We start from the raw sequence: 15,810 nt of genomic DNA on the forward strand, positions 1-15,810 counted from the left end.
AATCTCTTTCGTGTTTACATCCTCTCTTTATGGAGCCCGCGTTCGAACGATGTCGTAAAAAGGAAATAGCATCGATCGATAACCATCATTGAAACGCGGGTTCCACGTTCGAATAGTAAGGAATGCTTTCACTCTATTTCCCTTTTTACGGCCTTGCACCTTAGGATGCGAAATTAACGGGCTGGCGATCTATTTGCATATGTACACGATAGCTACAGGATAGCTATAAGAACGGATACGCCACGCTAATTAAACAAAATTTTTTGAAACCGGTAGCATGCGTTTGAATTTAATTACTTTTATCCGAAAATAACGTTATCGTTCAACGTTCCAATTTTAATATTTTTAATCTAGTAAATAAAATAATATTTTTTTTATGAAATCCCGAGAATTTCATTGATATACTTGTGGTTCAAAAACTTTTTTTATCAAAGATCATACATCGTGGTATAAATCGATCTTATTATTCGGGCGTTTGTAAAAAGGTAAAACGAGAAAATTAAAATTGTACGAATTTGTTTCTAAATTTCATGTACAAAAAATGAAATTATATCAAATAGGAAGCAATTTCTTTTTACTATTAAAAGTCATGAATAACAAAAAAAAAAATTTTTTTTCTTTCTTCATTCATTGCTATATTTCGTTTCATTATACTCGTGAATTCGCCGAAGCAAAGTGTTATTTGCGATGCCCATTTGCTTTTTTTTTTCTTTTTTTTTTTTTTATTTTTAAACTGGTTGTCGCCAAGATGAGAATAATTAAACAGAGCAGTTTTGGAACGTTGCTCTTTCGTTTAATCAACGAAGTCGATTTACGGAGACCGCCAGGGTCGTCATTGAAGGACCTTGAAAAGAGAATAACCAGCTTCCACGTACGCGTTCATTGTGATTTCCATCTGTTTAAATTTGCCTTGGCACGTCCTCGTCAATGTAACAGCCCCGTAAAAAGCCAAACACAGAAATGATTATATCATGTCAACTTCTTCTCCCTCCGTAATCAAAGCGAAAAAATATGGAAACGTTTTACGATACAGTTTTTTCTTATCGGCTGTCAAAAATCTGATTCTACCATGATTCTAATTATACTTTAATACGTCTAGTATTGTTGGTATCTTTACAAGATAAAGATCGTTCAATTGAAAACATTGTGACGCGTGCAATTTGCGCTCGTTTTCAACTCGTTTCACGCGAACATACATTTTTACGTCAAATGGGAACGGCCTTCGTCTATTTTTTAACTTTTTCACCAGTTGTTGTTCGATTGTTCGATCCGAACAAAAAAATAAAAAATTTCAAGGAAAACGATTTTACCATTCATATAAAATTCCTAATTCTCACGATCCATGCAAGAAAATTGTAATATATCTTTAATTATGCATAGACAGAATTGTTATGAAAATTCTGTCATAAATTTTTTGTTATCGTCGACGATATATATTTGTCGTGATTCACTCGCGTGCTCACTCGCATTAATTTTCCTCAAAGTAGAGTTTCGTGGATTTTGCCAACCACCCACTCGCTTGTACTCAGTATGCGGAAGGCGCCCGTGGTGCTGTTCTCGAGTAAGTAACGAGGCGAGAGATAGACGAACGGTCTTACAACGGAAGAGGTTAGACGGTGAAGAAACTCGCGAGGAAAGGCGAAGAACAAGAAGAAAAAATGCGACAGCAGGGTTAAACGACGAGAGGAGGATGGTGGAAGCGCGCCACAAGGAAGAGATCCTGAGAGAGGGAGTGCAGAAGAAGAAATGGAAGAGACGAGGGAAAATGTTTATGGCGACAACAACAGCAACCACAGCACGACAGCAGCTTGGTTAGACGGTGACAGTTTATAGTGCAACAACATCGCAAAATACTTCTCTGTTCTCGCAAAATGCGTCAACGAGAATGTTTCACCAGTAATTGTATAATGAAATTTTCTACACTTCGCTATGAATTATTTTCATCTGCAATAAATAATTTTCTAATTTGAGCTAAATCTTCCATTATCCAAAATAAGAAACGAACTTTGTATGTACAATATTACTTGAACGTTTTTGCGATATAATTTGTTTTGTCAGCATTCTACGACGCCACGATTCTTGGATGAAACGATGAGAAGAAACGAAATGTTTGAACAACAGACGCTTCGTCTATCCGGAAGTTTCAACAGGGAGAAAGAGAGAGAGAGAGAGAGAGAATACCGATTGGATTGCGAAAGCCTTTATACGATGCTTTCTTTGCGAGGCAAATTCCCTGATCTCTTCCGTGAACCGTTGTATCCTTTCCAATAAAAAACGGGACGAAAGAAGGGGAGAAAGCGGGAAATAAGAAGGGACGAAAAGAAAGAGAGGTTAAAATATAAGCGTGATAATATACGCGTAAACAGGAACGTTCGCATTTATACGCTTGGATCGGAGGTGCTCCGGTATCATTAGAGGAGGTATTCGAAACTCACGCCCCCATTGTCCGAGGGCGACTTCTTGCTCCTTTCCCTTGGTTAACGCCGGAGATGCTCAACAGCTTACCGAGACAATGCCGCGTACGTGTATCGTGCATCATATTTCACGGCCATTCCTTTTTGTGTCCGGCGCGTACGTATCGGCTCTGGCCCCCCTTGCACGAGACGAAAATCCCCTTGCATCGGACCACCATGGTTAAAATGATTTCGCCGGCCTCCCGCGATGTCGGCCGGCCAGTTATTCTTATCCCCCTTTTTTTTGCCCCCAGAAACGCCGCGATTTATCGGATGAATTCCGCCGAGAATTGGAAAGTTACTCGCCGATCGAGCCAGGGATTTAATTGTTATTGCGATTAATCGGGACGGCCAACATTTTTATTCGTTTCTCCGGGCTAATGTGCCGTTCGATTATCCAGACAGAGTCGCTAGACGGAATCAAAGAGATTCATCGATCTCTCGATTTCTTTCTTTTTTTTTTTTTATAAATGAAAAAGTATTGTTGGAAATTTATACCGACTTCGTGTTTTTATCCATCGTTGATCATTGCACGTATTCGTCACGTCGAATCTGGTATTCGTTATTCCATCGTTCCGCGCATGTTCACTGACCCTAACTCGATGAAATATCTCCGGGAGGAGCGAGCGCTAATCGGGCGCAATCGTTGTCTCGCGGGAATCATTATCGGATCGTTGCACCGGCTAGAATTAATTTTGCCCGACAAGTCGTGCCGACTCGTGAAATCCCGGGAAATATCGAGTAAGTTATCACGTTCCCGCGAGATCTCTCGACAAAAGCGTATCCATCGAGAGCAGGGAAACCAGACCGTGCGTTTCGCACGCTTGCACGCAATCGAGACTCTTGTTTCCCCTTTTTTGCACAAACGTATCAAACTTTATAGCCGGGAGATCTTATAGCCGAGGGTCGTATCTTCGAAGCGTTACGACTTCGCTATCGTGGCGGTTGGTGCATCATATGCCGCGATAAACAATGTCGGTCTTGTTTTCAATGGCGTAAGAATTACGCTAAAAACCGATCAATAAGAAGTGGACGCGTATCTTGGCGTGCTAGTGACGAGTATTAGAATCCTCGGTTCAAAGAGAAGCGCGATAGATGACCAGCCACCAGTCGTTGTCGAGTCGAAGATTTCTCGACGATTTCCACGAACAACAGACAGATACAAACCTTTTGTCGCCGGGATAACAGAACAAATTGCCCTCGCTATTCGTCTCTGTACGATCTTTGTTTCTTCCTGAAGCACGAAGATGCAGATAACTGCAAGTTTGAACGACGATTCTTGCACAAGTATCCCGTTTTCGTCGATTATTTTTCAAGATACAAAGAGAGGAGCGACGACGATCGAAGATATTCTCGCCTCTCGAAGTAATTTCAGAAATATTGGAAAACGGTTATTATAATTATTCGTTAGTACAAAGAATTCGTTATGAAAGCGAGAAACGAGGGACGAACGATTTTACGGCAAATCTCGCGATCTGTTTAGCGTTACGAAGAATAGCGAGGAACACGTGTTCGTCGTTGCGGTTGGACACGATTGCTCTCGAGCGTATAGCTAGAGCAGTTGCAGCCAAGTGCAATGCTTCATCGCGCCGCTTGCGTGCACCGTGAACGTCCCTTTCTTAAGCGCTGTGCATACCGAGACACGCGGGCTAGCTGTGCGTCGTCGTTGAATAACAAACTACTTCGTTGTAATTCACGGTAATCGTGTCTAACGAAGGGAGCACGATAGATGTTTGTTTATGAGGTAATTGATTGTCGTAATGGAGGGACAATAAAGCTGCGCGAGTAGTAATTGTAAATCAATGGGATAACCGTTTCATTAGTGCAAATCACGTTCTCGTATTCTCGCAATCCTCTTTTTCTATGTTATTCCTCGCTCATTGTCTGCGATTGTAGTCTTCCTTCCTGCTCCTTCCATTTCCCTTACCTTGTTTTTCTCGATTAAATTATTATTTAAATGTTAAATTTGGGAATAAAAAATGGGGATCTCGAATTTCGAGGATTTCGAATCGCTAATAGAAATGATTTACGAGAAGTTGTGACGATATGAATTACTGGAAATACTGTTCAGGAAATCTCGAAAGAATAATTCGAAAGTTGTTGCAACATGATCAACCGCTTGTCTAGATGTAGAAGAAAATTTTTTTCCAAATTTTTCGCTTCGAGCAACGTGCTCGAGATGAGCAATGTTCAACATAGATGATCGATGAAGCACCGGTACACCTGACACGCCAACTACCTCTCTTACCGTATCTTTAAAATAGTACTTAAACCCAACCTGGCCTCGTGTGTCGGAGCGCTATTAATTTTATTCCACTTTACACGAGGTGGTATGTATGCAGCTTTATTCGCGAGACGATCGCGTGGAAAGGCAAGAAGATGCCGCTTTTTCTGATTTCGTCGCAATAATACGCGTTTACACGTGTTTGCTGTGTGCGTTTCACGCACGCGAGTAAACGACTACTTCAGTGGCTGCGGGCGGTCCGCCTTTCCTAGCCCCTCTCTCCTCTTTCTCTTTCTCTTTCTCTTTCCGCCACATAAGGGCGTAATGATTAATTAAGCTTTCCAAGAAAACGCAACAAGTGAAACGTTATTAGCGCTTAGTGGCACAGTTTACTTATTCCAACGTCATTGCACCTCCCTTTCCCCTAACTCTTTCTTTCTCTCCCTCTTCCTCGACTCTTTCCGACTATTCGATCGGCGATACATCCCCGTCGCAGTTTTAATAATTATCATGGCAAAACGAGTTGGCGCCCGCGATACTACTGTTCTTCCATCTTAGACGTGTTGGAGCGCTACTCGCGCCGTGAAAATGGAGAACTTTTCAAATCTATGGCGGCGATTATCCGCTGCGCGAACTGGATGATCGAGAACACATGCTCGGTTATTCCTTTCCCGTGAAATCGTTCTAAAAATGTCGTAAGATACTCCGAGAGAAGCAGAGAGGTGGATCTCAGCTATTTTTTTTTCTTTTTTTTTCTTTCTTTAAGAGCGATTTAATTTTGTTCGCATTTTAATACGATGAGATTCCTGGTAATCTCACGATCCTTGATCGCGTTTCTAAATATACTTGTGGAGTATATCTGCGCAAAATTATCGTGTCGTGCGTTATTAATCCGGAATCGCGATGGGATAAATCATGGGATGCATTCAATTAATCGTTCGGAGGTTCGATTCGGAAGGAAGATGCGGTTCGGTCATACGTTATTCGATCTAAACACGATCTATCCGTATTGATCGCATTAATCCTTGTCAGAGAATTTTTTCACCGGTAAATAATTTACGGGGGGAAGGGATAGGGGGAGAGGGAAAGAATACATTAACTAGGCACTTCGACGTGGAAGCAGGAGTTATCCAGTCCCCTAGGTCAGGAGCATTTTACATGGTCGTAGTATGCAACGTTATTCATCCGAGGAAGATTATCACATTCTTGAAATGTCTAACCCGATGAAACCAGCTGAAAGATAGATATTTTGTGCGATAAGGGGGATAATTGGCTCGGTTCAGCAGTCGACGGACGCTCGTGAAAACCGCTTCGTAGATCGACAACGACGATAACAAATTACATTCCATTACGTCGGATTAATTAAGGCATCTTTGCAATCTCTGTTTCAGATCGATTCTAGCTTTGACAATGCTGACTGCGGCCACCGTCTCCTCTACCCACGTGCCCGACAAGTATCCCATCGAAGTAAGTTTCCATCATGGTTGATTAAGATTGTATCAATTATTCGATCCTTCGTGCTTTCTAACTGGAAAAGTTATTTCGTCCTAATAACTGTTAAAAAAAATATATATAAATGGAAGATTTTCGTTTTACGAAGTCGATACGAGAGAAGAATGTTTCGAATGGAATATGTTTATCGAACGACGTATACCTAGTATACACATATTGATTTTCGGTATAATTTAATACGTACATAACTTCTTGCCGTTAACTTATGAACGTAATAACGTAATATCGTAGCTATCTCGTCCATTAATGTATTTTATCTCGAATGTACGGTCGACCGGTGAATATTAATTTAATCCACTTACAGGAATTAATAAGCAATTACGTAGACGTTATTCTGGGTGGCACGACGAAGATAATTAATTGACACTGGAGGATCTTCCTAAATTACATCGGAGCTCTTGCTGCATTCTGAAGGCCGAGCAAACGAATGAATACGAAACGCAAACACTCTAATGCGCGCCGTTCTTGCAATGCCGTTCGTGCTTCTTGTTATGCCGCGTTTTTTATGCAGCGTTTAAATGGATCGTTTGTTTTGGAAAATACTGTAATATCGCTCTCGGCTTCGTGCGATTACGATTCGTCGTAAAGAAACACCGAACATTCTCGGTTAACGCTCTCCCATATAATGCCGTTTAATAGCTCTTTCTTTACAAAACTTGGCGATCGTTTTCTTTTAACGAGCACCGCAAGTGCTACGTATGATTCCTCTTTCGAGTTACAACTCAATCCTATCCACCGCATATGGATATTCATCACGAAGATAATTAATTCACACGTTGAAAACGCACATCCCTTTTTCCACCGTGTTCCACCGTGTCTCGCCTGTAATTTTTAATCGGTCTAATTGACCGATATAGAATGTCGACAATTTGGTGGCAACCTGTTGAACCCGGAGCAACCGGGATAACGGCGCTTATCGTCGATTAAACTTACGTACTTTGAACGATCGTTCCAGTTAATCGTAATGATTGGTCGATCGGCCAATTTCAATCGCTAACAAGCGCGCCGCAGCTTTCTAACAGCGGTATATACCCACCGGGGAGGTATTCTCATCTCGAGACCCCCTCCGTTCAATTCGCGAAATAAGTCGGAGAGATCATCGTTGTTAACGAGAAACGTAATCCAAATAACAATCGAGAAAAATATAAAAATGAATTCTTAAAGATGCCCGTCCTATCTATGTAATTCTCTTCTTGCGATGAAACGTTGGGGGTAATACGAGCTTCTTAACCGTCGCAAAGACGTTCGTTACGCTCGTAAGAATCCCTTTGAAAGGATCGCGGGACAATGAGATTAAGATCGTTCATCGTGGAAATAATCTTGAAACGCGGCTCCATTATTCAGCGCGATGCCAACCGGCCCCTTCTATATCCCCTCGTCGAGTATTTTCGCATTTCCTTCCATCTCTGTGCTCGATCCAGTGCACGGCTAGAAGTTCATGCGCGGCGCGATTAACGTGCCGGAGTTAATGTCAGTCATCAAGGAAGTATTACTCCATTTTACCGGGTTAACGACTTTTTGAAAGCCGCTCGAATTTCGAATTAGTCCAAAGATAAACCAATGACGATTCGGATCAGTGTTTCTCAACATTTTTACGACCAAACCGAATAGTTTTCTCTTCTTTCTCAAAATTACAAATGAGAGAATGAATACTCGATATGGTAATGTAAATGTAATATTCTTAGGTATGGATGAATAAAATTTCTGTTCTTTGTGAAGTGATAAGAATTGAATGAACTTTGGAATGTTAATTTCAAATTTTCAAATAGATTCCGAATAGAACTGAATTTCTTTTTTCTAAACGAAACGTAACGTTCTCGTAATATTTCCTTTTTCTTTTTTTTATTCGATATAGTTTACTCCGTGAGTTATTTCCTCTCTGATCGCGAATTTCACCGAACGAGAAAATGATACAGTTCACGACACGTTTGATTATAACCATCGAAATTTAAATCTGCATACCAGTATCGATGGCGCCACAGATCCGTCTCTTAATTAATTATAGTCTCGCGAGTGGTCTAATTACGATCTCAATCGCGGAAGTACCGATATTAATTATTGAGCAAACAGTTTGTATGTCGTTATGCCGTCTCTCTCTCTTCCTCTTTCATCCTATCGTAATTAACGCGGTTGGATTATAACGCAAGGGCCTGCCATTTGATTATCAGCAGCCGAGGCAATTTTGTTCACCATCCTTTGATTGATTAATCCGACGATCCGGAGAAGCTTCTAATAAAATTAATTACATCGCGGCCAGTACGTGATTACATAATATCTCGAATTTCTCGCACAGGAGAGGATGAATAATGATTCCTATGCATAATGAAGCTTTTGTCAAGGGTTTCATGCGTTATTGGGAATCCTATTTGAACGAATCGACGGAAATCTGGCAAAGCTTGGACGACGTGATGATTGATATGAAACGAATGCAAATGTGAATGTATTCACAAATTCAGAGATATGATTCTTGAAACGAATTCAAGAGTATCGCATCACGTAAAATAATAAAAATAATTTGGAATTTCATCTATCTCTCAATTTTTCAAATATTTTCAGGTGTATCATATGCTACGGGAGAAGACTCAATTCGCTCTTGGACGGGATAATCGTATTAGAGGGACTTGGGGTCCGTGGAGTTCGTGGAGCGAGTGTTCGCGTACCTGTGGCACGGGGATTCAATCCCAATCTCGTGAATGCGTTCCTTACCAGTAAGTAAAACATACTATTACGATAAAATAAAATAAAATAAAAAAGTTACAACAGAATGCAATTAAATTCGCAACAGTAATAAAATCGTATAATTTATTTCGAGGAGTCATAATTTATTATGAATTTTATATTACTAATAATCGTTGGTTTCGCGATATCGTTAACATCAAAGATCGTTGCAAGAAACACCTAGGAGAAACGAAGAAAAAGAAGAAGAAGAAGAAGAGGGTTAACTTCGATCGTACGAACTTGATAGATAAATTCACGGTTACCGTTTTCTTTTACGAGATCTCTGCCTTGGATTCTTCCGAGAGTTCGACATGGCGAATCTTGACACGTTCGTATACATGCCGTGTACGATCGAGGAACAGCCGAGCAAATTGCGGATCGGTAGCAGAGGAAGATTACACGCTGGCACGCCGACGAATCGCGCGAGCGACCCCGAAACGTGTTATTGTCGCTGACATTTACACCTTTGTAACGCTACCTGCGTGGTTACGTGACTCGGCGCAGGATTTATCGGTGGACCCGCGAGTTTCTCGACCGGCGATAAAATAGTCCAAAGATCTGTTGTGTACCGTTAGAGTATTTTTCTCCGCTTGACGAGGGTAATAAGCAAAAGACATTTCAACCCTTCCCTCTCTTACGTTTTGAATTTTTCTCTTTTATGCCTTTCTCTTTTATGTAATTCTTAACAATGTTTAGAGTCGAGAGTCAACGTTCTCGAACATATTTCTCTTTGAAAATTTGTTGAAAATATCCGAGCACCTGTTAATAGTTGAACAATTTATTTTTAAACAATGCAACCTATGTATTTCTCACAACAGATTTTTTTTATATGAAATTAGCAGTATCTCGTTAGAAATGGAGAGAAATTTACGTTTACTTTTGTGTTTTTCTTTCGCAATAAAGAAACACAGGGGAGGAGGGGAGGGAGGATGAGAATCGGCCGTGAAAAATAAGGATCCATCTAAGGTCGATACGTACGAGTAAAGCGATCGATTTGTTTCAGGCGACTGTTAAGGAAGCGGAGCATTATCTCGGAGAATGGCACGAGCAACTCGCGACCCATTTGCATCGGTACATATAAGCGATACCACACGTGCAACACGCAGGTAAATCAATGCGACACGTAACGCGAGTCAATGTTTACGCCTTTACGTTCTGTCTCGACACGTGATAGATTAACATTTGTATTTCAATGACCCTACGCCTGGTAAATCTTTTTAATCTACAAGGTATTTATTACGAAAAACACGGTAGAATGACTAGAAATAATAAGTCATAAGTCTAAATCGCTGTACTAAAACAAATTTATTGCCTTTCTTCTCTAATATCCGTGAAAAATACGAAATATTCTTTTTTGTCTTCAAAAAATTTCATTTTAATTTTATACAAATTATATTTTATATACCGAGTATACGAAAGATAAAGGCATCAAAAGCAAATATTTTTCGCTATTGACAAATAATTATAAAATATTTATTCTATCGTACTACTTAAATTTTTTTTACTCTTTTTGAACTCTTGAACTTTTGGTGAAATGGAAAAATTTACAAAAATGGAAAATAATTATATTTACACGCGAATACGTACTGTATACATTAAATGCATGTATACAATAAATGCCTATTTAGACAGGCATAGAGAATAGATGCATATAGAAGATCGCTAGGGCATTTTCTTTTCTTTTCGGTATGTCACGAATCACGAACAAATCATTGCAAAGGCCAATTAAGGAAGCGCGTGATGGCAATTTATATATAGTTGGTTAGCGAGTATTAACCGATGTTGTTTAAAATTCATAAGAATAATCACCACCTGCAGAGTTAAAGACTGTTGGTCGGTAATAGACGACTTTGGCCTCTGTCCAGATATTCGCCTGAGCGATAATTAGACTTTCATAGATATAAAGACTATGATTGACGTTCGTGTCCCGTTCCCAACCGCGAAAAGAATACTTCCGGTTTGGTTTTAAAGCGTTTCGAATCGTTAGTCGTTTGAAACGTGTACAGATCGTGTGAAATTCGTTTGATGTTTTTCGCGACACGATCGTGGGAATCAAAGATTCTCGTAGAAACGAATCGAAATAAAAAATGCGACCAATTGAGAAATCTATTACTGGAATCGTGTACACATCGATTCGTTTCGAATCGATCGAAACAATGTTCGCAACAATCGAGGATATCTCTTTTGTGACAAAAGAGAAAACAAGTTTATTTGTGACAATTTAGAAAAAACTAAAATTATAAAAACTATAAAAATTATCGTTTTGTTTCGAGCTATAACAATTTAAATTTTGTCGAAAATGAATCAACGTTTCTTTTCTTCTGCAAGATCCTCGATTAATCTTAATGACATCGAAGAAACTCATTGGTATCGAAATGTATATTTCTCTTACGGTATAATACATAATGAATATAATTTTTAATACCGAAATCTTGTTTTCGACAAGGCGAATTTTTACGGTTTGTTCCTGAATGAACGCATGCTAGTTAATTTTCAGCGTGCAAACGTGGCAATTAAAAACTTTGCATGTTAACCATTTGTCTCTTTTTTCGGCGTGGCGCCACGACTCGGCTAGATTTATCTCGGAAACGGTGGTTTACAAACATGCGAGACTATTCACGGTTTTACTGGCCGGTAATTAATCTTCCACCCGGAAATTACCAGGGTAACGCTTCTCCTCTACGTGTCGGTATTCCCATTTCAGTGTATTCGTTCCGAGTGCGCGGGCTCCTTTTTGAATCCACTGAAATCCATTATAAAGCACGGAATTCACTAGAAATTTAAAGAAATTTTTAGAATTTGGATGTTTTTCCGCGTTAGGTTCCATGAAAAATTTTATCCAAATTAAATTTTTTCGTCGCTGAGACGCGAAAGTAGACGTTTGGGAAATAAGGGGAATAATATATCTCAATCGAGTCGAAGAATCTTGGAAAATCTAAAGTGACACTGTAACAATCGGTTTCCCAACAATTGGTCTTTAATTACGTGAAGTTTAATTAAACCGTTGCTCGCAACAGAAATGTCCGAACTTCCCGGAGGATTTGCGGGCCGAACAATGTGCCAAGTACAACGGAAGAAATTACAAGGGCGAGAGTTACGATTGGGTTCCGTTTTTGGATGGTAAGTTAAACTCCAAAACTCTGTCTTATCATTTTAATGGACAATTTAGTTAAAACATGACCGATTTAATTGGTTCTTCAAGTTTCTTCCTGATAATTCTTTTCGAAAGAATGAAAAATAAAATGCAAATACTCGGTTAAATGAGGATCCTTCTGTAGCGTGCTAACTAAGTTCTAAAAGACCTTGGCGTTTTTTTCTTTTTGCGCGCGCGATGACTGTCCAGCACCGAATTCTTGCGCGCTCAATTGCCGTGCCGTTGGCGAGCCTTTTTATGCAACGCTTGAATCGGCAGTAATGGACGGCACACCCTGCGACGCTCCGAATCTTCGTGGATATAATACTGGAATTTCTATGGAACGCACCGATCGATGGCTCTGTGTCGCCGGACAATGCAAGGTACGATGAGTCAAACACGAGTATTAATTCCTCCACGTCACGTCGGAAATTGATCGCGATTCCTCTTCAATGCGATCGATCGAATCGATCGGTCCATTTTTTTCTTCCCTTTACATTTTTTTTTTAATTATAGCCGGTTTCGCAACGCGACTAGTTAACCGTGTCTCTTTTGTCCGTTCCGCTTGTTCTTTCTTTCTTTCTTTCTTTCTTTCTCTTTCGTTCACCATTGTTTCGCGTCTATTCTTTCACCGCGATTCAACAGCGAGTCGTTTCACACCAATTTTCGAACTGTTTTCAGTCCATTGATTTCGTCCATCTATTTATCGCGAAACGTTGCGTTAAAAACACGCTCGTTCAAAACAGAACAGTTCATTAAATGCTTGTTTCTTTTTTTATCTTTCGCAGCCCGTGGGTTGCGACGGTGTGGTAGGTTCCGGCGTCACGATGGACGCTTGTGGTGTCTGCGGTGGTCAGGGTAAAGGTTGTAGACTGTACGAGGGCATTTTTATGGAACCAATCCTGCCACGGGGTCATCAACCTGTAACCAGTATTCCGAAAGGAGCCATGTCCCTCAACATATCCGAACTACGACACAGTAGCAATTTCTTAGGTATTGTTATGAAAAAAGTACGCTCGGGCCGCGTTTATTTAGGGATACGCCAAATTGATCTCGCCCCTTTTTCCTCTCTGCTTTTCTAACCAATAATCTGATGTGAATGTTAGCGTTGAGAGACGGCAACGGTAGTTACATCCTGAACGGACCCTTGGCTTACAGTCCAAGCGGCACTTATAAAGCGGCTGGCACGACATTAACATACCAGAGGGGTGACAGAAACCGCATGGAGTGTATCTTGGCGACCGGGCCACTGAACGATTCTTTGCATTTAGAGGTACGACCATAAAGATGTCTCTGATATCTCATTCGTTCCAATTTATTGGGTCGATTTTCTTCCTTTTTTCTTCCTCTTCCTCCTCTCCCCCCCTCCCCCCCTTCTTCCTCTTTTTTACACGATCGTTTCTCGACCTGGCATTGTGTTACTTTAACCGCGACTTCGTATATCGGTATTATTGGTATTTTTTTTAAATCGATTCTTCAGATTCTGGCACAGGAAATGAATCCTGGAGTACTTTACAAATACATGATGCCGTTCAATGGAAAGCCATTAATAGCACCGCCACTTTTTGCGACAGGTAATACACTATACCGAAAAATCTTTAATCGAACGCATTTTTCTAAGTTCTCGAAGATGTCTTTGGTTACTTTTAACGTGGCTTTTAATTTAATTTAATTAAACGAGTTGATATTTTACTCTTTTCGCAGGATCCATCGATCGTGGCAACGAAATCCCCGATTCGGATGCGCGTGTTGGCCTCACGATTCCTGTAACCAGAATGTAAATATTCTCTAAAAATTATTATAGAACTTCGATCGTTTGAATCAAATTGGAAACGATTTGTATGGGGAAAAGAAAGAAAAGAAAAGAAAAAAAAAAAGAAATCATATTTGGAAAGTTACGATTGGTAGTCGGCTAGGATTTTCGCTTTTTCAGATCCAATCAGAAAATCGATTTATTACCGACGATTCGTAATCAAGATCGAGCACGAGGCCGTGAGAGAGGACGAAAGGAGGAGATGAAGCATTCCCCGACTACGGTGATGGCCGGTGATCAACCGAAGTTAAAGGGCAAGAAAAAGAAACGTGCACGATTCGCTTGGAAGATGTTCGGATTGACTCCTTGTTCCAAAGAATGTGGAGGAGGTACGTAGATATTGCCATCAATTTCTAATTCGTAATTTATTACTATTTCGTAAGTTTCGAATAAAGAAAGAAAAAATGTGGAATTTATGCTTCCTACGCGAGTCTTCAATTCGTTGTGGCGAGCACATGAGCTCGATTTTTCGGGCACGCTAATTAAACGAGCAATTAGAAAAAAAGCGCGTAGATAATTAATAGTCCTAGAAACCGCAGAGAAACAACTCGGCTAATCGAGCAGTGCGTGGGAAGTCGGTCGAGAACTCGTTCGTTTCGGTATTATCGCCAAGGTTCGAAGGGTCGTAAGATTACAATGCTCGATTCGCTCATCGCCATCACGGGAGTTCCGTTCAATTCACGAAATTTATTAACAGGAAACCCCACATCCGTGGCCACCTTGTTATTTTCTATCGACCTCTTCAATATCGGGGCACATTCACAATTGTATGCTGCATCGCGAATAGGACATTGGAGATTTTTTTCATTTTGATTGGCAGCTCATACGGGCAACAACACGGTGAAATAACGTCGTGACAGCTGTCACTTCCTACTTCTTCTTAATTTCCATTCCCAACGCGAACGATAATTGACTCCGAATGTCATACAACTCTTGAACCCTTTTAGACGCGTTGCAATCTTATCGAGAAAATTGGTTTATTAGGTGACTAAAAAATTTGTGTCGTTTCCTTTATGATAAAAGGATATAAAGTAGACAACCACTTGTGAAACGAAGGCAAGACTATTTGGTCCAACTACAACCAAATGTTACTTACATTTTTAGGCGTTCAAACAGCTATCTTCAAGTGCTTCCGCGAGACCAAGCAGATGATCGTGAACGACAAGCGTTGTCGCAACGTGGGAAAGCCGCAACACCCGCCTCCGTTGCGTTGCAACGACAATCCTTGTCCACCTAGGTAAATCCACCTTCCTCTGACGATTCGTGCAAAATTGGTTCGCATGTTCGCAATTCGGAATCGAACGAAACGGCGGGTTTCAGGTGGAGGGCCGAACCGTGGGGCGAGTGCTCGGTCACCTGCGGCACCGGCACGAGAACACGAAAATTGGAGTGTGTACAGGAACTAAAAGCGAACTTAACAATGCGAGTGTTAGACGGTGCGTGTGTACAACCGCCCGACCTTAGGACCGTGGAAACCTGTGCGAAACCGGCTTGCACCAATAGTCCGGAATTAAGGCATATGCACTCTCAACACGACACACCCAGATGGGACGTCGGCGCCTGGGGTCCTGTACGTTATTACGTTTTTTCCTTTTTCTTTCTTTTTTTTAATGAAGGAGGTAGTAAAAAAAGAGTCTTTCGTGTCGCTTCCTTTCGTTCGAAAAAAAAAAAAAATAGCCTGAAGCTATGCCAATTAAGAAGAAATGCGTTTTGTGCACTGAAACTAAATGACACGTGATTTTACGATTTCAGTGTTCGACGACGTGTGGGATGGGAATTCGGAATCGAACAGTGACTTGCATCACGTCGGGAAGTGTCTGTCCCGCGTTCAATAAACCCGAATCTCAGAAAATGTGCGAATCCCCGCCTTGTATTACGCACATTGGTATGGAGCAACGAGCGCCTTGGCTCTACTCGGAATGGTCGGCCAAGGTAAGATCGATAAACGGAAAGGAAG

General features: G+C 40.8%; 1 protein-coding gene across 3 annotated transcripts in view; it reads left to right on the forward strand.

The window, feature by feature from the left end:
- The window catches only part of LOC107993602 (thrombospondin type-1 domain-containing protein 4), a 40,012-nt gene that overhangs the window by 21,366 nt on the left and 2,836 nt on the right, over nt 1-15,810 (forward strand). For all 3 annotated transcript variants that reach the window (XM_017050107.3, XM_017050109.3, XM_062087293.1), the window contains exons 3-15: nt 6,069-6,144; nt 8,746-8,897; nt 9,911-10,013; nt 11,925-12,027; nt 12,251-12,423; nt 12,829-13,033; nt 13,147-13,313; nt 13,521-13,614; nt 13,745-13,817; nt 13,974-14,182; nt 14,958-15,090; nt 15,174-15,423; nt 15,606-15,785. In XM_017050107.3, the coding sequence (XP_016905596.2) occupies nt 6,069-6,144; nt 8,746-8,897; nt 9,911-10,013; nt 11,925-12,027; nt 12,251-12,423; nt 12,829-13,033; nt 13,147-13,313; nt 13,521-13,614; nt 13,745-13,817; nt 13,974-14,182; nt 14,958-15,090; nt 15,174-15,423; nt 15,606-15,785 (1,918 nt within the window). The remainder of the gene's footprint in view (nt 1-6,068; nt 6,145-8,745; nt 8,898-9,910; nt 10,014-11,924; nt 12,028-12,250; nt 12,424-12,828; nt 13,034-13,146; nt 13,314-13,520; nt 13,615-13,744; nt 13,818-13,973; nt 14,183-14,957; nt 15,091-15,173; nt 15,424-15,605; nt 15,786-15,810) is intronic.

This window comes from Apis cerana, linkage group LG1, assembly GCF_029169275.1.
Source record: "Apis cerana isolate GH-2021 linkage group LG1, AcerK_1.0, whole genome shotgun sequence".
Taxonomy (NCBI): domain Eukaryota; kingdom Metazoa; phylum Arthropoda; class Insecta; order Hymenoptera; family Apidae; genus Apis; species Apis cerana.